This window comes from Pezoporus wallicus, unplaced genomic scaffold (genome assembly GCF_028554395.1).
Source record: "Pezoporus wallicus isolate ANWC-B61680 ecotype Strahan unplaced genomic scaffold, APGP_CSIRO_Pwel_v1 contig_10160, whole genome shotgun sequence".
In the NCBI taxonomy this organism is placed as follows: Eukaryota; Metazoa; Chordata; class Aves; order Psittaciformes; family Psittacidae; genus Pezoporus; species Pezoporus wallicus.
In genome coordinates this window covers 619300-646620 of record NW_026641390.1, presented here as the reverse complement: position 1 = coordinate 646620, position 27321 = coordinate 619300, and the positions used below count along the sequence as shown (strand labels likewise).

At 55.7% G+C, this 27321-nt stretch overlaps 1 protein-coding gene and 1 long non-coding RNA gene across 4 annotated transcripts in view; both read right to left on the bottom strand.

Moving 5' to 3' along the window:
• The window catches only part of ZFPM1 (zinc finger protein, FOG family member 1), a 33571-nt gene extending 10621 nt beyond the window's left edge, over nucleotides 1-22950 (bottom strand). The window contains exons 1-3 of one of the 3 annotated variants that reach the window (XM_057423512.1): nucleotides 22799-22950; nucleotides 8923-9054; nucleotides 6557-6646 (exon numbers count right to left, since the gene is read on the bottom strand). In XM_057423512.1, the coding sequence (XP_057279495.1) occupies nucleotides 6557-6646; nucleotides 8923-9054; nucleotides 22799-22865 (289 nt within the window). In that variant the 5' untranslated portion in view covers nucleotides 22866-22950. Of the gene's footprint in view, nucleotides 1-6556; nucleotides 6647-6959; nucleotides 7518-8922; nucleotides 9055-22798 lie in introns of those variants that run through there. The other 2 variants (XM_057423513.1, XM_057423514.1) reach the window with 2 other exon arrangements.
• Nucleotides 21127-22191, bottom strand: LOC130606896 (uncharacterized). The gene is made up of 2 exons (XR_008974102.1): nucleotides 21578-22191; nucleotides 21127-21425 (listed from the first exon to the last, which is right to left on the bottom strand). It is a non-coding gene; the product is annotated as an uncharacterized LOC130606896 (long non-coding RNA).
• Nucleotides 22951-27321: the final 4371 nt, after the last annotated feature.

Sequence of the window (27321 nt, the reverse complement as noted above, 5' to 3'; positions counted from 1 at the left end):
CCAGGCAGTGCCCCGGTTATCGCGGCACGTTTATCTCCCTGATCATTAACCAAATTGGGCAGGGACGCGGCTGTTTGCTTTGTGTCGTGAAGAAAAGCAGCAGGAAGGAAGGAAGGAGGGAGGGGAAAAGCCCCCGGTGAGCCAGGTGCACGGCATGGACCCCAGTGCTCTGCCCCACGTCTGAAACACGGAGCGCTGGGGCTGCTCCTTGGCCCCAGGGACTGAGAGCGCCTGCTCGCCCCACACTGCACCTCGGCTTATCTCCCCATCGAGAGATTTCAAAGAAACAGGCTGAGCTGTGCTGGAGAGCAAAGATTAATCCTGTCATCACACCACGGCCACGCATGGGGCGATCAATGGCTGGGGAGGCAGGGCTGGCATCAGAGTCCCCCTGGACCTGTGGGGTCCAGGAAGGGAGGAAACCTGCAGGCCTGCATGTGAGGCACTGCCACGCAAGACAGGGTGAACACAGGACCAGGGTGTGAGGAACATCTATAAGAGCCCATCCGCAAGGCGACCCACAGCATCCTTATGGCCAGGGAAATAGTGCTGCTGGGCAAGGATGCACTCCTGCAGCCACCTGCCTTTGCTCCTGATGCTCCAGAGGCGCAGCTGCATCCATGCACCCACATTTGCTTTCCTTGTGGAAGCAACAATAGGAAACAGAAGAGAGGGCCCACACAGCCCTGGGCAAACCCACCCATCCCATCCCAACCAACTCCTGCACCCCCTTTGCACCAACTGCACTGGTGTGACTTTAATCCAATCCGAATGATGGGCTCTGCCCTTCGGCAGGGATCCAGGCTTGGAGGTCCCCACAGTGTTTGCAGCTGCCTGGATACTATCTGGATAAATACTGCTATCGGGATGTCACGGGACCACATCCCAGCATCAGCCGCGCTGCTCCTATTAATACAGCGCTTTGTGCCTGGCCCCAGGAGCTGCCAGCCCTCGCTGGGGGGGACCACAACACCAGGTACAGCCCCCACATGAACCCAAGGGGAACAGGGATGAATGGGGAATCTCTGCTCCCATCCCAGCATGTCTGGGATGTCCCTATGGCATGGCAACCCCTAAGGGGAGGGAATATGGATCCATCCATCCATCCATCTATCCATCCATCCATTGGTACCCAACATCCCGAGGGGAAAGCGGAGCTGGAGCTGCCCCGTCTCCCACAGCAGCCCTGGCCCTGCTGCACGCCCCAGCTGCTGTTTTTAGAAGCAGTGAGTGCGCGGCGGAAGGAATAAATCCTGACAACTCAACTAGTGAAATGATGTGATGGCACCGCTCCGATAAGATGGAGGGAGCCGATTGGGAAGAGTCTTAAGCTGCGAACACGCAGCATCTCCACTCTTCACCTCCGCTCACAAAGGGAAATCTCTCCAAAGGGGCTAAGGAGATTATCCCGGCTTTGCCGTCCCGGGTGCTCGAGTAATCAGGGCAGCCTTGGGGACGACAAAGGAGCGAGGAGGGTTTCAATTCGAGCCTTGCTGGGCTGCGCCTGCTTAGGCTCAGCCTGGGGTTGCTGTGGCTGAGCTGCCATGGCCTGGGAGGGAATGGTTATGGGAGAGCTGGGCTCTGCCCCCCTCCCCGGGCTTTTGGGTGCAGAGGGGGCACCCCAGTGCCCTGGCATGGCAGGAGCTGAGGGGAGATTTCTGCCTTTATCAGTCCTGCCCATCGCCTGCCATTTATTGATTTCCTTTTTGACAGAGTACAAAAGCAAATCTTTATCAGGCTGAACCCTGCCCCTGGTTAATAGAGGAGCTGTGACCTACCTCGGAGAGCAGAGCTGCACCTCCCAGCGCCCAGGGAAAAGGGGGGACCATGGCACCCAGGAGGTGCTGCACCCCAGAGAGGGCCAGGCACCCGCTCGCCAGCTGTGCTGCACAGCTGGCAGGTGCTGGCACCAGCCTTGCCACGCGTCACTCCGGGATCGCCCTTCCCTTATGCCCCATGTAAGCCAGGGTGCCCTGCCCCAGCAGGATGCGTCCTGATAACGTCCCCGGGACGTTTGAGTTTGGGGTGTTGCTGAGCCCTGCGGGGATGTGGCATTGAGGGGGTCCCCATCCCCAGGGGTCCCTGTCACAAGAGGGTCCCTACCCTGGATAATAAAAGTGAGCCATACCCACGGGTATGGGGACAGGAATTAACACTGGGAACAACATCAGAAAGCACTCAGGGAGGATGGGAAGGAAGAATACCTCCCAGCTCTCCCAGGCTGGCTGGACCCCTGTGCCAGGGACCCCCTGTCCCTGCTCACCCCCAGTCACAGGGCTGCTGGGACCCCCCGACTCTGCCCAGGCTGGTACCAAGCAGCGGGTAGGGATGTGCTGGGGGGGGGGGGGGGGGGGCAGGAAGCTGGGAAGGGGGAGGAAGGGGAGTGAAGGGGCCCCTGGAGCTGATGCAGAGGGTAGATATCCCCTCCGGAAAGGAGGAGGGGACCACAAGGGGGGGTCACTCCTCAGCACTGGGCAGGAGCAGGGTGCAAGCTTGGCTTTGCACACAAACCCCACTGGTCCTCAGCTCCAGCCCAGTGCAGAGCGGCAAGGCAGCAGTGATTGACGGCTGTCAGTCACAGTGAGCCTGGCAGCATTGCCCTCAGGGCTCTCTCCACAAGTACATGAGATTTTTCTCCTTCCCAAGGGAAAGGACTGGGACAGAGCTGGGAGGGGACACTGCCTGCACCTCTCAACATCATTCAGGTGCTGCTCGATGCAGGGGTTTCCCTGCCACGCTGTGTATGGGTGTCCCCCCACACTGGCAGTGTCCTCAAAGCAACCTGAGCATCCCTGCATCCCAGCAGTATCCCCAAGCGGATCTGAACATCCTTCCACTCAGCAATGTCCTCAAAGTAGCCTGAGCATCCCTGCATCCCAGGAATGTCCGCAAATGAAACCCATTTGAGCATCCCTGCACCACACCAGTGTCCCTAAACCAGCCTAAGCATCCCTGCAGCCCAGGAGTTATTCCAGACTGTTCTGAGCATCCTTCCACTCAGCAACATCCCCAAACCCATCCTGGCCATCCCTCCACCTTCCAGTGTCCCCGCACAGAGGCCAGACTGATGTCAGGGACACAAACCCCAGCAGGGACAGTGTCCCCTTCCATATCTCCAGTCCAGGACAGGTGTCACTGCTGCGACACCCTCCATCCTTCTGCCTTCATTGTCTGCCTTTGCTGACACAAGCAGCACAGGGGATAGTTTGCAGCACAGCAGGAGACTCCCCCAAACCCAATCTTCCCCCATCCCACAACAATCTAACCCAAACAGCGATAGCTGCTCAGCCGGGCTCCCGGCGATAAAAAGGAATAGCTGGAATAACTTTTGCCACCCACTCAAAACAGAGGGGAAAGGGGGAGACGCGGCGCGGAGACGGCCATCCGGATGAGCCGTCCTCCTCGTGCCCTGCTCGTCCCGATAATAAACCTTGAGGTTTGCAGACACGCTCCGGGCAGACGGAGATTACTCGGGTAGGAGTCGCGGCGCAGATAAACACAACCGAAGGCAAAGGGGGAGGCGGGGGGAGAGTTGACAAAGTTCGTGGTTTTAATTAGATGCACCCAAAAAGCCATAGGGGATGGGTCTGTGCCATCGCGATACCCGCATGCGGGGCTGGTGGTCAGGGTGGGTTTGGGGTTCGTGGTCAGTCCTGAGAGGTGGACCTGTGCCACGCTCTGTAATTAACCCAGAGGCGTCGTTACTGCCTGGGAGCTATTAAATAAAGCCATGAACAGATGAGAATCACAGAATGGTTTGGGTTGGAAAGGACCTTGAGATCATCCAGTTCCAGCCCCCTGGCATGGGCAGGGACACCTCACACTGAACCATGTCACCCAAGGCTCCATCCAACCTGGCCTTGAACACCGCCAGGGATGAGTTTCTGTTCTGATGGGGCTCAGCAAGGTGGGAATCTTTATGGAGACCCAAATGGTGATGCTGATGTAGGAAAAGGAGTGAGGGACCCCCCCGGGAGCAGCTGCTGCTGTTTGAGGGAGGGTGGTGGGACATCGCCACTGGGGGACAAGGCAAAGAACAACCCTGGGTTTGGCCCTGTCTGCTCCATCCCTTCCCTCTCTTGGCCCTGTCAATGTCCCCACAGGGACAACAGCAAAAAGCTTCATCCCACCTTGCAGAAAGGCAAGTGCCATCAGGGCTTCCCTGGGGCTGCAGTGCCTGGTGAGGGATTCTCCAGTGTCTCGTAAAGCGGTTGAGCAGCTTGTCCCTCGGCAGGACTCTGCTCTCCTCCACCCCCCTTGTCCTAACACCACATTCATGGAATTTGTTGGAACTTTTCACCTTAGTTCTCTGGGAAAATTGGCCGGACTTGGTGAGGTTGGCCAGGCAGGGATGGGGTGGGATGCGACAGCCCTGGGATGGGAGCCAGGGGCTGCGGGTGCTCCCAAAGGTCTCTGCTACCGGCCCTGCTCCAGAGCAAACAAAAACGAGTGGGAAAGATGGGCATGGAAGAGAGGCACTGCTGGGGATGTGGCGAAGGGGATCTGGGGAGGACGAACATCTCCTCCCCAGCCCATCAGAGGATGAGCATGAGGCACGGCCACGGCCCATCCCAGGACCCTGTCAGGAAGCAGAACCAAGCACCCCAGCTGAAGGGGTAAAGGCTCCCAAGCTGAGGATCACGGCCCACAGCCCACAGCCCCTGGGGATTTGCATATCAGACGGGTGAGCAGCAGCTCTCTCCAGTGAACAAGATCATTGCAAAGATAATACAACACTCCCTATCCCTCACTGACCCGTGGGACCAAGGAGCCCCACGGTGAGGTCTTGGAATGCCACATCCTGACACTGCCCAGCCTCTGGCACAGCAGCGCACCCAGTTTTGGAGACCCAGAGAGCAAAGCCATAGTGGGGAGTGACCCTGTAGCCCCCCAAAAAGAGCCAGAGGAAGGGGAGACCCCTCAGGGTGCGAACAAAGGCGCCTGGAGCAGCCTGCTTGTCCCCCCCCCGCCTCAATGTGCTGCATCTTCACAGCTGCCACTGCTGACATACGGCGGATCCTGCCAGATAAAAAAGAAAATTCAGGCTGCTCAGAGTTTCCCTTTTTGCCAGCTCCATCCCTGATAAGTGCAGAGCCTGCAGAGCGCCTGATAGACGGGCTATCGCGGCGGTTGGTGCGAAAGGAACACCCTATCGCTGCAGCATCGCCGGACCGCCATCAACTCCCAGCCACACAGAAATTAATACCACTCCAATTACCAGAATAGAGATGGGCTGGGAGAAGGCGATAATAAAATCTCTTTTACATAAAGAATGCAAATAACCCGCTCCGGAGAGGGAAGAGGGGGAAGGGGGAAGCACGGTCACAGCCAAGGCTTCGTGGTCCCTTTTGGGGACCCCGTGGTTGATGGAGCTGTTGGGATAAAGGGCTGTGCAGTGCTGTCACCCCTCAGTATGGGGGCACCCATGGAAGCCCCATCCCTATTGGGATGCGGTGGAGCAGGGGGCCCGGCAGTGCAGGGGCCAAAGGGCTGGGGAGCAGATAAGAAGGAGCTGGGGAGGCCTCGTAGCTCCTTCCTGCCCGGCACGCAGGAAGGGCTGGGATATCAGCGGGGCCGGCGAGAGCTTCCCCTTGGATGGGGCAGGAAGGGGGAGCGGGGCCATGGCTCCCTGCCGGGCCGTGGGGATTTGGGCAGCTGCAGGAGCACGTGTGCTGCAGCCGGTAGTTCCCAGTGCCTATCCATCACCCATGCGGGAGCCTGGTGGCCTTGGGGACACACTGGGACCACCCCTGCCCTGCTGCATCCATCACTGAGAGGCAATCACTGCCCTGCATCAGGGTCACCCCGTCCCATCACGTGCTGCTGCATCCAGGGTGGATGCTCCAAAACCACCCTGGTCCATCAGCATCCCTCCTGGGAGGAACAGCACCAATGGGGCCCAAAACGTGGCACATCAACCCCTGGGGGGGGCTCAGCTCCCTCTTGTCCCATCCCTGCCCATCCGCAGCAGACGGGCACCCACAAACCCAATCTGCACAATGGAGCCTCAAGTGTAACCCCATCTCGGGGTGGTTTGGAGATAGCAGGGCGATAGGGCGCAGGGTACCCACATGGCACACGCAGCCTTGCTGGGCTGCCAGGGTGCCAGCAGAGATGCCGAGAGGGAGATAGACGCGTTTATTCACTCCTTGGGGTTTTGATAACCATCACCAAACCACTCGAGCGTCGCTCTTGTGGTTGCCAGGATGTTTGTGAAGTGCCCTTGCAAGCGTGGAGCGATGCAGGACGGGGTCCAAACCCTCCCTGTGCTGGGAAGCACAATGCCAGGCACAGTGATGGCACCCCCGCAGCTTCCAGCTTGGGTTTTACTGTCCCAAACAAGTGCCCTGGGGATGTGGGGACCACAACCATCATCTCATACCTCCCCTCTCTGCAGAAGTGCTGTATTTACAATCTGCCCAGGTCCCAGTGCTCCCAGTCCTCATACTGGTTTGCAAGAGATGAATGCACGGAGATTGCTTCAGCTATTCCAGCCTGTGTCCCAGCCAGGAAGCTGGGAAGGAGCAGGATGACTGGCTGCACACTGGGAACTTACCTGGCCCATTCCAGACACCCATTTCCTGCAGGTTTTCTCCAGGATCTGGCTTCTCCAGCTCCTTCGAACTCTCTGGGGTGTCTCTGGAATCTGCAGCAGGAGAGGGAAGGCAGCAGGTCAAATGTGGGGAACTTCAGAGGGAGCATCCCATGGGGACTGGGACCACTGGACCTGTGACACCCCAGGGTCAGGATGCTCTCAGGGACATGCATAGGGAGGTCCCCCTCAAAATCCCCATGTCCAAACGCCCCACTGCCGACCTGTAGGGTCCTTTGCCCCCCCATGGAATATCCCATAATGACAGCCAAGCCCACCACACATCCTCAATGGGTAGGCACCCACCTCTCACCCCTAAACCCCTCCCACATCCATCCTTCCCATCCCACTTTGGGCCCCATGTCACCGGATTCAGCCCCGCTCCCATCACAGCTCTATTTGTGGCGTATTCATAGCAACTTGATAACAATTATTTTCTCCATTAACTGCTGCTGGAGATGCAGCTGATAGAGCCTATCTGCATATGACAGTGTGGAAGATTAGCGCCCAAAGTACATGTTTGCCTTGGCGTCCCGGGCGGATAACCAGCACGGAGCCCAATCGATCGGCGCCAGAGCGAACACCCAGGGGTGACGTCACCAGCATTGGAGATTATTAATACAGGTGATAAGCGGAATGATTAACATCAAATAAATCAATCACCGGGTATAAAAGTCCTATTATTTTTGGCTATAAATCAAAGTGCCTGGCATATCGATTTTTATCCATCGCGCTGAAAGCTTTAGTGGCCGTTATTGCTGCTCCGCGTTATCTCTGCTATCACCTCTTTATCGAGGCAGCCCAGTGCCAGGTGCAGCAACGCGCCCAAGCTCCCGACTCCCTCGCCCCCAGCCCGGCTCCCCCATCAGATAAGAGCCACTTGCTTCTCCCTGCTGCAGAGCAAAGTTTGCCTGCGAGCCCTCCCTGCCCAGGCTATTGGGATCCCCACAGCATTGCTCCACTGGTTTTAACGGGGACCCTTTGCTCTGGTGCTTCCCGGGAGCCACTGTTGCCTGGTGTGGATCCCCATGGCATCGCTCCAATGGGTTTCAAGAGGGACACACGCTTTGTTTTGTTCTGGTGCTACCCAGGAGCCACTGTTGCCTGGTGTGGATCCCCATGGCATCGCTCCAATGGGTTTCAAGAGGGACACACGTTTTGCTTTGCTCCGGTGCTTCCCGGGAGCCACTGTTGCCTGGTGTGGATCCCCATGGCATCGCTCCAATGGGTTTCAAGAGGGACACACGCTTTGCTTTGCTCCGGTGCTACCCAGGAGCCACCGTTGCCTGCTGCGGACCCGTCCGGCTGCGTTAGCCGGTGCAGCCTTGCCCTGCCGCGGTTATCTCGAAGGGCACTGCAAACATGAACTGATTAGGATTTGCCCCCACCTCCACAGGAAGGAACTTAAAGGATATCTGGGGACTGTTTCAGCCCGGCCCTGTAACGCAGCCACCTCTGGGGTGGGGCATGGCACAGCGCGGCGGCAGGCAGGCGGCAAGGGCAGGAAGCAGGCAGCAACGGCCCCGTGCCCCCAGCCCCATCTGTGCCAGCACCTGTGGGTTCAGGGGATGCTCTGCACCAGGGGGAGGCAGTTTGCACCCCGAGAGATGTGGCTTTGGACACCAAGAGGTCACTTTGAATTCCTGGGTAAAGGAGATCACTTTATAGAATCACAGAATGATAGAATCGTATCAGAGTTTGGGTTGGAAAGGGCCTTCAGAGCTTATCTTGGGGGGAAAGAGGTCACTTCATAGAACCACAGAATCATAGAATCAGGGCCTCAAAGTTCTGGGTGTCTTGAGCTGACTGAAGACGTCCTTGCTCACTGCAAGGTTTTTGGTGTCTTGAGCTGACTGAAGACGTCCTTGCTCACTGCAAGGTTTTTGACTGGATGAGCTCTGAAGGTTCCTTCCAATCTAAACTACGATATGATTCTGATTATGTTGTTCTACAAAGTGAACTCCTTCTCCCCAAGATGACCTTCGAAGGTCCCTTCTAACCCAGACTATTCTGATAACTTCAGGGACTGCTTTGTTGCCTGGGGAGGCAGTCTGCACCCCAGGAGATGTTGTTCTGAACATCATGAGGTCACTTTGCATTCCTGGGGGAAGAAAATCACCTTATACAACCACAGAAGAATAGAATCATATCACAGTTTGCGTTGGAAGGGGCCTTCAGAGCTCATCTTGGGCAGAAGAAGGTCACTTTATAGAATCACAGAAGCAGAATCACACCCTGCAGAGAAGATGCTGATGTGCTCTGGTGGCACAGCCCATCCCCATGGCATGGGGACACCATGGGTAGCCCCCTGCCACTGTGGTGAGACTCACGTTCACTGTCGGGGGGACTGGAGGCATCATGCTCAACAGAGCCCTCGAGGTCCAAGGTGGCTGCATCCCTCTCCAAGGGCCTCGTCTCTGCCGCTGGGCCATCCTCACCTTCCTCCATCACTGCCAAGGAACCTGGGAAACACAGAGGGGTGGTTAGTGGGAGAACTGGATGGGAAAAAAACCCAGCAGTGGGTTATCCCAGTTGGGAAATGTAGGAGGATGGCAAAGGGCCCTTTCCTGACCTGACATGGGGCTGCGAGGAGATGCCCTGAATGCCATGGGAAGGGAAGGGAACCCCCATCCCCAGCCAGCCCTGTGGTCCAGCTTCTCCCTCGGGTCCATGTCCCTTTGCTGAGGGAGGTTTATAGAACCAGTGGCTTGCTGGGGGGGTACCCCAAGGGATGCCTGGTGCCCCTCACACATAGAATCAACCGGGTGGGAAAAGACCTTTAAGATGATCAAGTCGGACTGCTCCCCAGCGCTAAACCATGTCACTGAGGCCTTATCTATATGTTTTTTAGCACTTCCAGGAACAGCGATTCCCACACTGTGCAGAATGAGCCCTACACATGCCTGGGAAGTGAGCAGGGTCCCCAGGTACCATGGGTACATGGGTATGGCATAGTGAGGTACCCAGCCTGCTGCACCGCTCGCCTGCGCTTCCCATCTGAACCCCCATCATCTAAACGGGGTGAGGGACCCCAGAGACCATCTCCATGGTCCCCAATTTCACCCCTCATCTCACAGGGGACCTACAACACATCCCCCTGCCATGCCCACAGCCCTGAACACAGGGGGATGCTGCGATGGGGACACAGGGCACACGGCGGGTGCAAATGGGGTGCACGACGGGGGACACCCCTTCAGCTCCCCCCAAACAGCCCTGGCAGCCCTTGCTGCTGTTTCCACAGTAACGCAGCATCCCCGTCTGTGCTGATACCAATAAAGAAAGGGAGGAAGAGCGAGCGGCATGCGTGGCTCGTGCCGGGGGCTGCCCGATGCCCGTCCGGCACCACCCCGGTGCAGGCAAGGGGGGGAATGGCGCGGTGACAAACCCACTGCAGACCTCAGCTGCTCTCTGTGACTCCAGGCATGTATATTTACAGCAGGAGAACAAAGAGCCCATAATCTATACAAAGCAGACAACAATGAGCGTGAATAAAGAGGCTGCCGGAGAAGGGAAGGCAATTTATTCTAATTCTGCTAATTTCAGTTCCAGCACAATTAAAAAGGCTCTGATAATATTCAGAAACAATCGCCAGCTAACAAATCGTTTCTCTCGCTGCAAATGAAACATTGTTAGGCTAATTTCTTCTTTCACGCCTTCACAGCTCTTGGGCTTCTGATAAAGTTAACCCGACTCTCGCCTGCTCCATAGCTTGGCACTCCCAGACTGGCCAGGAAGGGATGGACAGACCCAGGGAGGGATGAATGTGGCCAGGGAGGAATGAATGGAGCCAGGACCGCATGCGGTACCCATCCAGGGTGCCCAGACCACGATATCCTGCCCTAATACACCGAGGATGGAGATGGGGATGCCCCATATAGATGCAATGATATAAAACCAGGAGTTTGGGTGCTGCAACATCACCAAGTGCCTATAGGGATGATGGGTGGCCGGCAGCATTCCAGCACCATGTCACCACGGTCCCTGGATGCATCCCAGCACCCAGCCGGCCCTACTGCAGCATCCCGCTCCCAACACGCCGCCTATTCCCAAGGGATGCTCTGCTGCCGGTGCCGCTGGCTGCGTGGGTTAAATGAGCTACTGGATAGCTTAGAAAAAATAAAAAAGGGTAAAAAAAGAGGGAAAAAAAAAAAAGAAAAGGGAAAAGCAGGGAGGGAGAGGGAGCGTGGAGCAGGGAGCGGAGCGTCACTTCTCCGGGATTGCTGGAAGCCCTGCACAGTTATCACCGCACACAGCCTCCCTCGGCTTGCCTGATCTGTCTATTCTTCATTAAGCAAATACGCTGAAATGGAAATGAAAACATAATAGCTATTTGATTTTCGGCGAGATATTTTGCATATTGGTTCAGTGCTGATAGTGGAATTTCATCAACTCCCTTTTTTCATGCTTTAAAACTGAATTACTGAGGCTGGCTTTACAGAGAGGGGAAGAGCCAAAAAATGCTCCCTTCCAAGATACTCCTCTTTGACGATTAACTCTTCTCCCTCCCTCCTTTTTTATTTTTGATAACAAGGAAGGATTTCTTTCTTTTTTTTTTCCTTCTTCTTTGCCAAAAAAAAAAAATACAATGATTGTCCAAAACTCGCAGTGATGCACTCTTGTCACCCGTGCTAAGGGGATGCAAGTCTGCCATCGAGGCCGGCATTCCCAGTGGTAGGAAAGCTCATCATTACCCAGGGAACTGTTTGATCATTTCACTCAAATGAAGGTTGTTGATTCCTTGGGCTGTGCTGGTAAACGCAAGGGAAAAAAATACATGGAAAATATAAAAGGAGGGGGGAATCCTCCACGCTGCCAAGAGTGAGACCCTGGACACTCCGAATGCCGGCACGCAGACAAGAGCAAAGCGGTAAGAGGCCTTGATAGCAGATAGAAAATAGCAACAGCCCCAGACTTTCCCACTGGCTCTGGAGCAGGGAGGAGGAGAAGGAGGAAGAGGAGGAAGAGGAGTTTCCATGGTGGAAAGCGGGTCCTGGACTGAAAACACGTGCGGGCTGGGGGCAGCCTGGGTGTGCATCAGCCCACATCCGACTCCATGAGCAGGACTTTTGAAGGCGGCTCCACTGGCTTCAGCAGGACCATGTGGGCACCGTGATGGGGGATCTCTTTTTCCCCCTTCCAGCTCCTCATCATCACCCCTGTGCTGGCCCTGAGTACATCTTCTAATTAAAAATAAACCATAATAAAGCAGTAAGCCCCAAAGGAGCTGGGGAAGGCTGCCCAGAGGGTCTCAGGGCACATGAAGCATCACCACGATGCCCACCCATCACCTTGAGATTGAGATGCTTAGGCGTCACCTCCTCATGGCAGTGCCGCTGCCCCAAAACCTCCCTATTTCACCCCAGATTTTGCAGCCACGAGCAAAGTGTTGCAGGAGCAGGCAAAGGAACTGGTATTCCCCAGGGAAAGACACCCATGGAGAGGGTCACAGCCACTCCTGATCCTTCCTTGCACTGCCTGCAAAACCATCTCCAAGTGATTCTGTGGGGCCTGGCCCAGGTTGGGGATTCCCCAGGGTCTTGTAGCAGGGTTATGCCGTGTCCGCCCCGCAGCAAGCAACACCCAGAGAGCAACCTGGGCTGCAGATCCAAAAACCACTGGTATCTGATGGGACACCAGCCCGCCTCTTCTCACCCAATTTTTCCCTGGTATGTATTAATGTTTGCTTTCACCCATGACCTCGGGTACCCCCGAGCCTGTTCCCAGAGGATCAGGGATGCCAAGCACTGCGGTCGAGGGCAAATGAGGTTTCAATGGCCGGGAAATGACACCAGTCCTCAAAGGTCACGCTATCCAGTGGGTTATTTTCCCCCTCCTCTTGGCTGATGCTGTTGGGATCCAGCATTACATTGCAATGCTATCCATAAAAGGGGGTCCTGGTGGGCAAGACCCCTACTCAAGACCTCATTTTGGAGGAAAACGAACCTTCTAGAGCACAAATCAACCCTATGCCCTATCAGCTCAGCTGCAGCATCCCTGGGCCGGGCTCCTGCCATGGATATCAGCACATGAAATATCAGCCCCATGCGTGGAGGCGATAGCGGTTGAGGCCAACCCCAGCGGTACCTATCTCTAATATGGGGCCCTTCTCCATCACCACCAGATAAAACTCGCCCTGATCCTTCCCGCAGTGCCCTGTGTTAAAGGGCTAGGTAAAAAAAAGAGATATGTTTGGGGAGCTGGTAGGTGGAGGGATGGATTTATAATAGACTTTTAATAATTTATCATTAAATTATACCTAATTTATCCGGAGGGGAATGAAGGAGAGCAAGGGAATGAAGGTGGTGGGGGATGCTATGATTGCTGGCGGGATGCTGTAATTGCTCGCAAAAAGAGATGCTACTACTGCTTGTAGGGGGGGATTTACAATAATATATAATGAAATTTATAAAGTATTTAGTCTAATTCACCCAGGAGAGGCATAAGGGATAGTTGGGGAGTGGAGGTGGTGGGTGATGCTGCAATTGCTCACGGGGGGTATTTATAATTATTTATAATTACATTTATTACGTCTGTTATGGCCTAGTTTGTCCAGAAGGGGAATGAAGGGTATAGAGAGGGAATGAAGGTGGTGGGACTGCTGTGATTTCTCATGGTGGGGAAGATCCTGCAAGTGCTCACAGGGGGATGCTACCATTGCTGATGGGGGAACACTCATGTCCATACCCTGCAGCATCCCACACACCGCAAAGGAGCACCCAGGGTGCACAGCACCTCGAGCATCCCTCCGCAACCTGGGGCGGTGCCGCCCCATGGGAACCCCCCCCCAGTTATAACCATGGGGAGGTGGGGTGGGGGGGGAAGAATGGAGCTGTGGAGAAGCAGAGCCTGAGAAAAAGCAGCCCTGCTGATAGGGGAGAGATTGGTTTCAGGCGGAGCTGCTCCCCCTGCCAAGTCCATATCCTATCTGCGCGGGGTGCAGTTACTTAACATTCATCACCGCCTGAACTCTGTAACTTTATCAGCGGCCGAGCATGGCGCCATCGCCGAGCCCAGCCATTCCCGGCGCTCAGATAGGGCCGATAAACCGCTGATAGATTACAGGAGATTGTTTCACTTCAGGGGCCGCGATTACTAATACTAATAGCGAGAGAGCCCGCATCATATCAAACAGCGGCTGTGGGGGACACACACACACACACGACACATACAGGCTGAGGGGGGGGGCACGGGAAAGTAATGAGAAAGAAAATACAGGGACAATGACAATGAAGTGACTTTACGTTTCAGATGGGGCTGATAACGCCCTGATAGATTTTAAGAGAGGAGAGAGTCTAATAGAGCCGTCCCCAGGCCTGGCACATCAGATGGATGGGAGCAGATTGCACGGCGAGAAGGGGATGTGATGCTTAACGCAGTCCTGCCTTCCCAGCTGGCAGGGGAGACAGGATGAGGAGATGATGTTCAAAGCACAAGAGGGAAACTGAAGGAGCTGGTGGGACCCTCTGCAGCGCGTCCTTACTGGGGGACCCGGACGCATCCTCCATCCCAATCCCCATCCCAGAGCAGTTTGAGATGTTTAACACAGGATTTGGGCACCAGTGTGAGCCCGCACTTAGGGATCAGCTGGATATCCCGATAATGCGGAAGGAAACTCCATCCATGAAGATCAGGCTCCGAATGCGCATGAGCATGCAAGGTGGCATGGACAGGCAAGGCTCATTGCTACCGCTGCTGCTGGCCAAAGGGAGGTCTTCTGGGTGCAAGCCCCTCAATTCCGGTCCTTTTTCTCCCACCTGGAATAAAGCTGCTCCAGTCAGGAATGGCTGTGAGCAGGGAGGGATGTGCACCCGGCAGCACAGCCCTGCAGAGCCCACCAATACCAGGTGATGGCGAGGACAGAGGTCAAGCTCTTTGCTAATCTAGCAACAAATTAGCCCAGAGATGCTGCGTTGGAGCCGTCCCCCTCCTCGTGGGAAGCGGCTTCAGGTCCTCATGGGTACATCCCACTGCCAAGAGCTGCTGGGAGCGGAATGGGGACAGATTTCAGGCTCTCTCAGGACATGCTAGCACCAGGCTCAGACAAGGATGGAGAGATGGGGATAGGGATGATGGTGGCTGTGGCCCAGGAGGCCACTAGACCCATCACTGAAGATGCTCTGGCTGGGGTGTCCCTGCTGCTCAGAGCATCCTGGGGTGCCCAGTGCCAGCTCCCAGTGCCATCCTGGACCACAGTGGGGTCTCCAACCAGCACTGAAGCAATGAGCAGGGGCTGGGTGAGCTCCAGGAGCAGAAAAAGCACTAGGAAAGCAAGAAGCAGGGTGGGCTGCTGGCACTGGGACCAGCAGATGAGGGTTACCAGAACCCACTGGGACAGCATTGTCCCCTAAAACCCTACTGCTACCTGCTCCCCCACACCACAGCCTTTACTGGACCAGCACAAGCATCCTTTATGGCAAATCCCCTCTGTCACCTGCACCTTCACCCGTCACCCCTGACCCCCCTCTTCCTCCAGCTCCAGGCAGGGTGGCTGTTCCTGCCCGGCTCCATGGATGCTGAGTTTGCTCCATGCAAACGTGCCTGTGCTGTCTCTTTTTTAATTTTTTTTTTTTTTTTTTTCCTGTTCTTGGCATTTTGGTGGAGCAAGATAAGGGTAAAAAACAACAGAGCTGCTCGGAGAGTGAAAAAGGGAGATAGATAACGCAGATACCGACTCCTACACAAAACAGCCCTGGCTTTATCACTGCTTTTTATCACAGTTCCCCTAAAAAAAATAAAGAGAGCAGCCCAACTGGAATGGGGCAGCACATTAAAAAATGAACTTTAGACTGTTTGCTCTTTAGTTTTATATTTAGATGAAACAAACTTAGATTCTTGTGGTTGATACCTTCTCCAGTGTGAGGAACCAAAAAGTCTGGAAGCCCCGTTTGCTTTAATAGGGATGAGTGAGGAAACTCAATCTTTCAGCCTGGATCAGCCAGTGGGATGAGGCTGGTCCTAAAACATCCCACTGGAGTGGGCAGCATCCTATAGCAGAACCAGTGAGGCTCAGGTGTAGAAAGGCAGATGCTTCCAGAGCATCCCTGGGCCCCTGCTGGTGCTTGGTGACAGGATCCTGACCACATCCCACAGCCACATGGCATCACCATAGCTGGCAAAGCTGAACATCCCTGTGATGGGAGCCGGTCCCTGGCATCAGAGGACAGCATCTCCATCCCAGCACAGGGGTGTGACTGCATGTGCAATACACCCTGTCCATGTAGCTCCCAAAACCTCTTTGCCCAATGCAAATGCCCTCCCCACGCACAGGCTGGGGAGGGCATTTGGGAGCAGAAAAGCCCCCAGCCCACAGAGCATGGCCAGAAAGAAGGAAAAGGGGAAAGAAAAAAGTAATAAAAATGGACTGGAGGCTTTTCCCTCCCCTCACACTCCCTTCCCTACCTTCTTTTTGAAAAACATAATTTATCTGTGTATTATCAAGAAATCCAGACACTTTAATCAGTGAGCTATGAAGTCAGTATTTCCATTCTTATCTAGCGGAGGAGTGGAAATGGAGAGCAGATAGGCAGCTCCGAGCCGGTCCGTGGTGGGGAATGTTAATGGGAGGAGCGGCAGAGCCATTGGCTACCGAGCTGCCGCTATCGCTGCCATTATCGGGGCGTTATCGAGGCAACCATCGCAGCGCAGTAATGGGGCCAGTTCAACTTTCCGCATTATCATAGGAGCTGGAAGTAGCATGAGAGGCCTCAGCTGGGAGACGGAGAAGCGAGTGAGCGGCCAAACTTCCCGCTGGAGCAGGGAGGGGAAGCTGAAAGCAGCTTGTCCTCCCCAGAGATGGTAACGCGGAGCGTGATGGTCTCCTGCTTGAGCATCCTCCTGCGCATTCCAGGTACCAACCCTGAGGTGAGCCATACGCAACCCCGGGTACCAAACCTACTGAGCATCCACAAAGCCCCATGTTCTGACTCTGTTGAGCACCCCAAAGCCCTCCGTACTGACCCTAAGGCACATTCCCGAAACCCCGTGCACCGACCATACAGAGCATTCCCCAAACCACAGGGCCACGACCCCCGGCTTGCCAAGGACAAGAGCAAACAATGCATCTATATTTCATCAGATGAACAAATTAGAGAAGCACATTTCCTCCACGTGCTATGGAACGGGAGATGTCAAGAAAATATGCTGATGTGAGGAAGGGGAGATAAAGAATTATTTTGGAGCAAAAAAGCCATGCAAGGCTCTTATCTGGAGTGACTCATAGGCACACACTCCTTAACCCCACTGCAGCCCAAGGTCAGCGGTTACATTCCTTTCGGCATTTCATCCCTCCCCAAAAAAATGTTGCTGCGGGAACAATGCGGAGCCTTTGCCGGGCAGCCATCGGAAGAGGGAACTGTATTACCCCGAAACACTTGAACTTTCCTGATAAAACAAGCAGCGGGACAGCAGCCTGGCCAAGCTCAGCGTCCGAAAGCCCCGAGTCAGGCAACAAAAACAGCCATGGGACGTGTCACTGAAGAAACAGGGAGATATTGACCTCCTGCTCTTCTTCAGCACAGGGAAGCTGATTTCTCCTCCTCAGGAAGAAGAAAATCCATGCCCTCGGTGCAGCCACAGCACTCGTGGATCCCGCAGTGCAGGGCTGGCAGGGGAGTTTTACACTTTTTCCTACTTAAATAAGAAGAGATGTTAAAAGCACAAGGGCTCCCCGCTCCTGGCATCGCCCCTCATTGCATTGACCATGCTTGGGGCTGTTCACATCCCTCTCACCAGGCTGCACCACCATGGTTGTCACTCAGCCAGTGTTCTCCAAGGCAGATCATGCAGGGGTTTTCTGCGCCAGGTGAGCCAGGACGCATGGAAAACACCCTCTTCCTTTGCCCAGAATGTGTGTGTTTGATCCCAAATCCACCAACTCCATGCAGGGCACAGTGGTTCTGTCCCCAGGTTTGGGCAGCATGGTCCCTTACCTTCTCAGGGATGCAGGTACCACAACCCCATGGCCAGCACAAAGAGCATCACACAGCACAGGCTGCCCCAGGGATGCTCTGTACACAGGAGGACTTGTCTGCCCTGCAACTTAATGCCACGCTGCCTTTAGGATGCTGCCATTGCTGGGTGGCTCTGCTGGGTCCTCAAGGAAGGATGGAGCTGCCCCTCTCCAGGAATCATGGATCACCTGTGCCATGGCACTGTATCTCCTTGCACAATCTGCTGCAACACCCGTGGGGAAAGGATTGCTTTCTTCCCAAGCCCCGGGTGCCAAGCTGGCCAACTCACAACTTGGCAGAAGGGGAACCTGCAGCTGGCTAGGTGGCCTCGTGATTCACAATGGAAAACAAGACCTTGCCCAACCGCACAAGGCTGGATCCAGAGCCGTAAATCCCAGCTGGAGGTGGCATTCTGGCTCTGGCATGGGATGTCAGCGATGGACCCTGCAGCATGGGCATCACTGCAGCTCCATGCCCGCTCAGGGTGCCCAGGAGGGGACATGGGGCATCCCCCAGGGGTGCAAGGTGGCAGCAGACACAACTCAACCCAATCCAACCCCAGCACTCACAGGCCCTGGAAGCAGCCACAGCCTCCACTGCCAGTGCTGCCTTCCCAACACGGGGCTGTGGCAGGGAAGGGATGTGCACTGAGGCATTCGGCAGAATAGGTTTTGCCATGCTGCTGGGTGCCCTGTGCACGGCCATGGCCAGCCTGGCTCTGGCACTCACCCTCCGAGCCTCCTGCATGCATCCACATTACCTGATGCTGAGATGGGGATGAGTGGGAAGGGGCACCCTGTGCATACACCCTGAGTAGGAGCCCAGAATGAGCTGTCAGGGTGTCCCCCACCAAGGGAAGCATCCATGTGGGAAAGGCACGATGTGTCCCATGGCAGCCCAGTGCCCTGTAAATGGCCCTATTGCTCCAGGGGAAGGCTGAGGCGAGCTGTGCTCTTGACCATCAGCCAGCACAGTGCTAACTCCTCTTCTAGGCACAGGGCCCGCAGGGATGCTCATACCTGGACCATTGGCCATAGGAGAGAAGAGGAGAGAAACTTCTTCCAGCAACACCTCCAACAAGTGAAAACACAGCTTCCCCATGGTGCTGCCAAGGGAAACGGCTGGTGATGGCCAGGAGAGCTCACCACAGGGGGCTGCAGGCTCTGCTGGATGTCCCACCAGCACCACAGCATCACCAGCCCATCCTGCGTCATCCCCCCTCAACCCCTGTGGGGATCACAATGGGTCCTCACCTCCAGAAGCCTCTGATGTCACCCATGGCACATCCCCAGAGGCTGGCAGGAGCTGGGATGGGCAGAGCTGCTGCGGGGGCAGATGTGCCACAGGGCTTTGCTGCCTGCACCCAGGAGCAGTCACTTCAGGATGCCACTGAGCAAGGGCTGGCAAATGGCTCAGGATGGGGCTTGCACAAGTGGGGAGGGGTTGGCAAGCAGCACCCGTGGGTGTAGCAGACACATGGGACACACGGATGCCATCCTTGGGGTGCTTAGAGTAGGGTATGGGGGGTACCAATGCTGAGACAGCCCCCGAGGAAGTGCAGATCATACCCGTTCTGGGAGGCCCTTCCTTCACCCAGCTCATCCCTGGGGAGCAGGCACCAGACCCTCCCCTCCCCAGGCATCCCACCACCCCGGAGCATCCCTGAATGGGGAAACTGAGGCACAGACACTGGCAGTGATGGAAAAGCAGTGCAGCATCAAAGTGATGGGAGGCGGGGGGAAAGAACAAGCAAGTGGAGGCAGTTAGTCACCCGCAGGGACTGAATGGAGAGGAGCAGCTCAGTGAGAAAAGGCAGTGGGAGAAGAGCAGGAGGCGTGCCAGGAGCATCCCACGCCACCAGCTCACCACACCGCTGCTTAAAATAGACTCTGTTCTGGCTACCGACATCTGTACAAGAAATGCAGTTTTCCAGGCTCCCAGCAAGGATGCTCCCACGGCCTGACCAGCACCAAACTCCCTGTCCAGGACCGTGACCCCCTGCCCAGCATCACTGCAGAGCCCACATGGGAGTAGAGAGCAGCCAAAGAGGAAAGGAAAATAACAAACCCAACCCAAACCACCCCATCGAGAGGCGGCGGGGTTTAACAGTGCAGATCGCTGCCGCTATCTCACACCATCTAATAGAAATTAAAGAAAATCCACATGTGAAAATATGATGGTGTTTTTGTCACCCGCCCCAGCCCTTGTGTTTGCTCCGCAGAGCAGAATGGGAGATAACAATCAAAAAAGAAAGTCAAAGCTCTCATCAAACTAATGCAACATCTGCAGCTGATAACAGGCACTGGGGAGAGCTTGGCTGCTCAGCCCAGCTTGTCTCACAGGGCACATGGGGGAGAGAAAGAGCCTGAAACACCTTGAGAAATAAAAACACATATGCAGCTGCCCCCCATCAGATAATTAAAGTGCCTGCATTAATCACATTTGCAATGGAACAAATTGTTGGAGCCCTTTTGCCCCTCTTTGCTGTGTTTGTTGTTGTAGTGAATCCTGCTTCAGTCTGGTGGGGAGAGATAAGTGGTCCTTATCACGCCTGGCAATCTCTATCAGGATGGAGATCGGGCCTCGGTGCTTATCGGGAGCTCGAGATCTACTGTTGCTGAAAGCAGAATAGAAAGAGAAAAGGGAAAAAAAAAGAAAAGAAGAGAAAAAAGCCACAAACAGGCCTCTGCAACTACTACAAAAATTGTTCACTTCCAGCTAATTTCGGAAGGGGAAACGAAAGAGAATAGTGTATATATATTAGAACAACAACAGAGGGAGAGGCACATCAGCAAGACGAGATCAATCTCCTGCTTATCAGCTTCCCCCATCGAAGACCCGGCGCTGCGAATGCACGCACAGGCAGCTGCCAGCAGCCTCGCTCATCAGCCCGGTGCCCGCGCTCCCATGTTTGAAGTTAATAAATATAACAGGCTATCTGGGTTGGAGATCAGCTCCTGCTCTCTATCAGCCGTTCACATCTATCTACCAGCAGAACAAAAGACAGCAAAAAAAAAAATAAAGAGGAAAAAAAAGAAACCTCAACCACCAAACCCTATAAAGCAGCAGCTGCTGCAAGGGGGGGTGCTGGGGTTTAGAGCCATGGATGGAGCAAGGGGGTGAAAAGCAACTGTCCTCGCTGGGCAGGTACCCTGCAAAATGGGATGGATAAATGCTCTGGGTGTTTTTAAGTGCTCTCCGCTATTGGAAGCCACCACATAGATGCAATCAGCTTTCAAAGCCTCATCGCTGCGTGCCATGGGCAGAGTGGGTGCTCAGAGGGGCTCAGAGGGATCCCACATCACCAGCAGCATCGTCCCCCTCCAGCACCACATCGCTGTGACCCAAAGAGCCAAGATGAAGAAGACGGTTAAAGCAGCTGGTTAAATATAGTCCGGTGTCTGATCTTCGACTTAATCGCTCTTGGCAATCGCCCGCTCTCCCGGTGATCTCCCCTGCGAGCCTATCTGCACATCGCATCGAGCTTGAAGAAAAACACCCCAACACAGAACCCAAACCCCAGAAGAGATGAAGCCAAAGCGAGAACATAGCGTCACCCAGGAAAATAAAATCAGCAGATACCGATCTGGAGGAGGTTTTTAATGCTCCAGCCGAGATGATAAGGAGGATAGACTTTGTGGAAACAGGTCCGGTCTGTACATGAGAGGAGTCTGGTTACCGGAGCCCTGATTCATGCATACCTTCCCTCGGCGGGGAGAGCCGTCGGAGGCAGCGGCAAGGCGCTCTCGCCACGCTCGCCGGCTCTAATGACTGTTTTCATGTTGACACATACAGGAAGGGTTCCAAGCTTTCAGCTTTTAATCACTTTTGGCCATCGCCGGCGGCCTGAGATCAGCCTCCCACTTTATCATTTCTTCACATCTCTGCAGAAAAGCAGCAGAGGAAGGAGATACGAGCTGCCTTTGCCCAGCCAAGCTGCCGCAGCCTCATCCAGACACATTTCCACCCCCCCCCCCCCCCCCCTTCCCCCAAGTGGTTCACACCAGTGGGTGCCAGGACCTTATGGGCATCCCACCATCAGCACGTCCCCAGCACACATGCAGCTATCACCTCCATCAGCGGCTGCAACGCTCCCGCTCACTTAGGTCTCAACGCTCCCGGTTTAATGGGCTGGCATTACCCGGGGAGGGATCGCAGGGCAGCCGGGCCCTTTGCCGAAATAAAACCGCGGAAGTTGGATAAAGCTGAAGGAGAAAACTATCACCAGGAAAAAAAAAACACCCCATACAGGAGGCAGCTAGCTGGGACTATTTTTAACTCTACCCGGGTAAAAGTCTAGCTGAGCTTTATCACCAGAGCAATCACCCCAGGCAGGGAAACAGGTAGGTGCAACTCAGCCTTGCAATTATTTCAAGAGAAAGATAAAGCTAGATTATCACATGGTGGCCAGCCTTCCCTATCCTCCCATCTCGCTCTTATCACCAGCTTCCATCGACTCGAGGGGGAAAGAAGAAAAAAACACACACTAAGAAAGGAAGGGAGGAAAGCCAAAGCGAAGCCTGTCACCGAAAAACTTCCAGCACTTTACAGGATTTCTCAGCGCAGGCGGCACATCCCTGATGGATCGAAACCAGACCCCAGCCCTCGGGGTGGATCGTGGGGTGCACGACCCTCTAGCGACAGCACATAGGAAGGGGGGGGGGGGGGCACCTGGGTGGTGGCCGAGGTCCCGTGGGACGCCTCGGTGGTCCCTCCTGCCGTCAGCCAGAGGCGTTGCAGCCCTGTCCCCACCTGGGATAGGGCGAGAAGCGGGAGCACGGGGGGCACCGCGCAGGGCGAAAGGTGGAGGGGAGCGCGGTCAGGGGGACGATGGTGAATGTGGGGTCCCCGTGCAGAAAGGGGAGCCCCTGGCAGGGCGAGCGTGCAGTACCCGCGGTGAGGAGCTGCTGACAGAGCTAAGGAGGGGAGTCTGGGGAGCCCCTCGCCCCGGCTCACAGCGCTGGATGGGAGGCAGGCGCGGGAGATAAGATCACAATTTCAGGCCGTCCCGACAGAGCGATGTTATCAGGACGGGACTTGCAGAACGGAATATTTTACAGCCTTATCGGGGCCCCATCGGGAGCCGGTACCGGAGTCACCGCGGTGGCGGGGAGTGAAAGAGGCGGCGGGGACGGGACCAAAGTGGGCGGCCGGTAGCGGGAACGGGGTGAAGGCAGTCCCGGGGTGTCGGGGCAGCTGCCGCCGGAGGGCTGGGGCAAACACACGGAGTAAGGGGCGCATCACGGAGAGCGGGGACCCGGAGGCACCGGTAACGGGGACTCACGTTTGATCTGCCGGGGGTTGCTCTGTTTCCTCCTGGACATCGCTCGGCGAGGGGCGAGCCCGGCGCTGCGGCTGGCGGCTGGGCAGGTGGGTGGCGGCGGGCGGGCTGCCGGCTGCTCGCATGCCCGCCCGCCCGCCCTCCGTCCGTGCCTCCCGCCGGCGCTGCCGGGCCGGGGCCGGGGCCGGGGCCGGGGCCGGGGCCGGGGCCGTGCTCCCCAGGGGCAGGATTAAACCACTTGGGGGTCCCTACGCCTCCCGTGAAGCTCCCAGCACCCTGCCTTGGGACCCTGGCCCTTTGGGGTCCTGCCCCCCCATGTTGGGGTCCCCAACCCTTCTTTGGGGTCCCCAAGCCCCCCTGCGTGTCCCAAACTCCCCTTTTGGGCTCCACAACCCTCCCTTGGTCTCCCCAAGCCCTTCTGCATTTTCCAAACTCCTCTTTTGAGGTCTCCAACCTTTCTTTGGGGTCCCCAACTCACTCCTTTGGGACCATGGTCCCCCTTTGGGGTCCCCAACCCACTCCTCTGGGACCCCAACTCCCATTCAGGGTCCTTAAACCCCTTCTTTGGGATCCCAATCTCTCCTTTTGTGTCCCCATCCCACACTTTGGGTTCCAAATTCGCCCTCACACCCTCTCTTGAAGGTCCTAAATTCCCATGAGTCCACCAATCCCCCCCTTCTGGGACCTCAGTGCCTGGCACTGAGCTCCCAATCCTCCCCTTGGAAGTCCTCAAAGCCTCCTGTGGGGCCTCCCGGACCTTCTTGTAAGAGTCTCTCTCTTTGGAATCACAAACCCAGCTTAAAATCCCACTCGTTCGTAGATGAGTGGTCCAAGAAGGCCCGTTTGCAGCTTCCAGGGTCACTGTGACACCTTCCTCTGATGTGGGAGCACACTGGGGCCAGTGTTGGGGTGCTGGGGTCCCCCTTGGCATCATCGCAAGTGTGTGAGCCAGTCCTCACCATGAACATGCAGCCAGGTGGCAATATTGGGGCTAAATGGGTCCGTGATGGGAATATTCCTCTGTGAAAAATGGTCATTTCTGCCAATCCTGGCCCTTGGCCATGGCTGATCTCAGCTCAGGGTGGGGGGTTTGCCAGCAGTGACAGCTTATGGTACCAATTATTAATGCAATTTCTGGATCAGTGGGAGAGCAGGTGACTGTGGGGACATGACATGGCAAAGCGTCTTGGCCATGTCCCCTCTCCATCTATCACTGGACATGGGGTGTGCTCTTTTTTCCCTTCCCCTCTCTTTTTCTGTTCTTTTGTTTAAAGGTTTTTTAATTAACTTCCTGTTTCAATGGTGGGATAATGAGTTTTAAGCAGAACATCATGCCAGTAAAGAGGTCAAGCCAGCAATGAGGATGTCAAATGAAATTAAGTTAGGAATTAAGAAGGGTTCCAGGGAAAAAAAAAAAAAAAAAAGAAAAAGCCCCAAACCATCGAGGGAGGAAGATGCTGCTGAGGATGAGGCTTTGATCTCCCCCTGCTTGACCGGTCACCCCCTGAAATGGTCCTGCTGACGTTTTTCATCTCTTTTGGCCCCGAATCACCGCCTTCCTGGAGACCATCACACCCCAGGGCAGGCATCTCTGCTTCCAAAGCCTTTCTCTTCCCACCACAACTCATCTGTGGGATGAAATCAAACATCCGCCAGCGACGACTTTGCAGGGTCCAGCCTAAGGAGGCTTGAGCAGTTTCTGCTTTGCATCAACCGTGATGGGTGCTGACTCCATCAGGGCCTGGATGATGGGAGCCAAAGCTCTGCTGCTTCTGGGAGGTCTCCGTCCCTCCTCCCCAGCGTGGCTGCAGGTGTTTCGGGGTTGGAGGCCAGTGCAGCATCACAGACAGTTCCTCTGACACATCCATGGCATCGCCTGCTGGCACTGCTCACAGCACCCGCCTTATGCGCTGGGCATGTGAATTAAATGCACCACCATTAACTGCATGGACCTGGGATGTGGGGGTGTGAGCACACGCAAACAGGGCACCCAAAATTCCTCTCTCCAGAACAGAGCAGGGGTATGCTAGCTTTTCCTGGGTCTTTGTGCTAAAAGAAGCAGTGACAGCTTTCCCTGGGGGGCTGAGGGGACAGACCCAGGTTGCGGTCACACCTTCCATGGGGGATGCATCTTACCCCTGCTGTAAGAAGCCCAAAAAGCCTCGATGGAGCTGATGTGTGCTGAACACCTGCGTGCAGCCCTGCCCCGGGGAGGGGAGCCCCACTGCAGGGAGGAAACAGGTTGCAGTCCTTCCCTTGCACATTCCTTACCATCACCCTTTTAATTAGCTTTTTGGCACAGTCCCAAAGCCTCTTAGATCCCCCCAGGCCAGAGAATTTGCAGTTGCATCAACCAACGAAGGGCCAAGGGTCACATCTCTAACATGGGGATGTCCCCAAGTCCCGCGTCTCCCTGCCCCATCACCGTATGCATCCCACCCTGATGTGTGTGGGACCCATGGGTGCCCCTGAATGGGGACAACGCGCGGTGCCGGTGACAGCGGCATGGCTGGGTGTTCCCCCCTCCCCGATCCCGTTGTGTTTGCAGAGAGATTGTTATAGGGTAACAGAATAAATAGCGTGTTTTCCCGAGGAGTGAATTACACGCCTGCAGAGCAGAGATAATGCGTGAGCAGCCGTTTCCCCCATTGTGAGTGGAGCTGTGTACATTTGTATTAGTGCCAATTAATCTGGGGTGATATTATTAGAGACGCAGGGAGAGGAGGTGTCGGCAGAGGAATGTAAATGGGAAAAGCTAAGGCTGTGTTTCAGGGATGAGGGGCAGTGATGCTGGATGCTGCGCTGCGCATCCCCACGGGGGTCTTGCTGCTCACAGGACCACGAGCTGCCCCAGCCGGTGTCACAGCGCTGCTGGGGCTGCAGACTCAGCTCTCTGCACTCGCAGAAAGCCGTGGTTTAGGGTGTTTATTGTTTCGTCTCAAGGAAGAGGAATGGCGTCGCGGTGCCCCTTCGCCTGCAGGCTGGCCAAGGCCCGTGGGGCTGCGTGCTGGGTGCGCTGCAGAAGGGCTCTGCCACCTACCGGCAGCAGAACGGGGCCCTGGGTGCCACTTGTCACCCGCTGGCGGCTCAGCCCCAGGCAGCTGCAGGGAGCCAGGGGTTCTCTGTGGGCAGGGCACGGCTTGGGCATGTCCTCGGCAGAGATGCTGCTGCGGGGGTTCGGGGCTCCCGGGGGCTGAGGTGGGTTTCGGGTTAAAAGAGACGATGCAAACACGGTGCTGGATGCTGCTGGATCTCGGTGTTCCCAGGTTCAAGGCTGGCATTTCTCAATGCTTACTCCTCCCACCCGTAGTGATCACCCAGTATGGGGATGATGCTCTAACTCACGAAAGAACTGGTACCCCGAGGGATTAGACGGCAAAACAGGGATACAGCTTGAGGGGCATCACTGTTGGCAGGATGGCAGACCCCTGGGTGGGTCCATCGCTCCTGTGTTATGTCCCCAGCTCCCCCTGTACCCCTGGCCCCACACCCTGCAGCAATCCAGGCTTAGGATTCCCCTGTCTGAAGAGAATTCAGCGTTAGGGAGGCAGCAGCCCGGGGGAGTGTGTGGTCATTATACACATATGGCCAGGGAGACGTGGGAGCTGGGGTTTAAATTCCTGCTGTGCAAGGAACGGCCAGATTTGACTCAGGAGCAAGGAAAAAAAGTATAAATCTTTAGCCCTTGCTAGCAGCGTGACAACCATGGTGGATCCAGTTATCCTCCAGGCTTTATGGAGAGGCTTAAAGCACCTCCAGCTCAGAAACTTGGGTGTGCAGCTGAAGAAGAAAGGCTGGCTGGATCTGGGGGGGGGGGGAGGCCTTGAAGAGCAGACAGCAGGGTTGAGGGTGGTGACAAGAAGCCAAGAAATCCCCTAAGGGGCTCCATGCAGTGCCAGGCACTCTCTGTTCAGAACCAGCCACTCTGGGGCCGGCTGTGGGGTCACCCCCATCTGTGAAGGGTGTGGATTAGGGTGAGGATGGTGCAGCACAGCCGTGCATCCCGATGAGGTGCAGCCCCAGGACCCCTGGATGTGCCTGGTCCCGTGGGTTTCTCCCTGTGCTGCTGGCACCCGCTGAACAGCGAGTTAATCTGCAGCCAGGAGAAGCTGCCAGGCTTTGCCTTCCTCACTGGAATTATGTTGACAGGGGCCTGCAATCTTCCAAGTGACAAGCACTGCCGGATAATGCAGGACTCAGCAAACCCAGGCGCTTTAGGGAGCTGATGGATGGGGGGGTTCTCCTGCTCAGCAGGCACTGGCACTGTGGAAGGGGATGTGGGTGAGAGTAGGGGGAGATGATGGGGAAAAAAACCCACTCTCATTTAGAGGGAAAAGGGAAGAATTGAGTATTTCAGCCTTCAGAGCTGCAGGGATGATGTTAGCATCACCCCAGGGAGCAGTATTCAGGAGGGAGTGGTACCCAAGGTGAGCATCACTTGCGGCCTGTGCTGCAATAAGGTGGGTGCTGCTTTAGGATGATGCCCCCACACCCTGCCC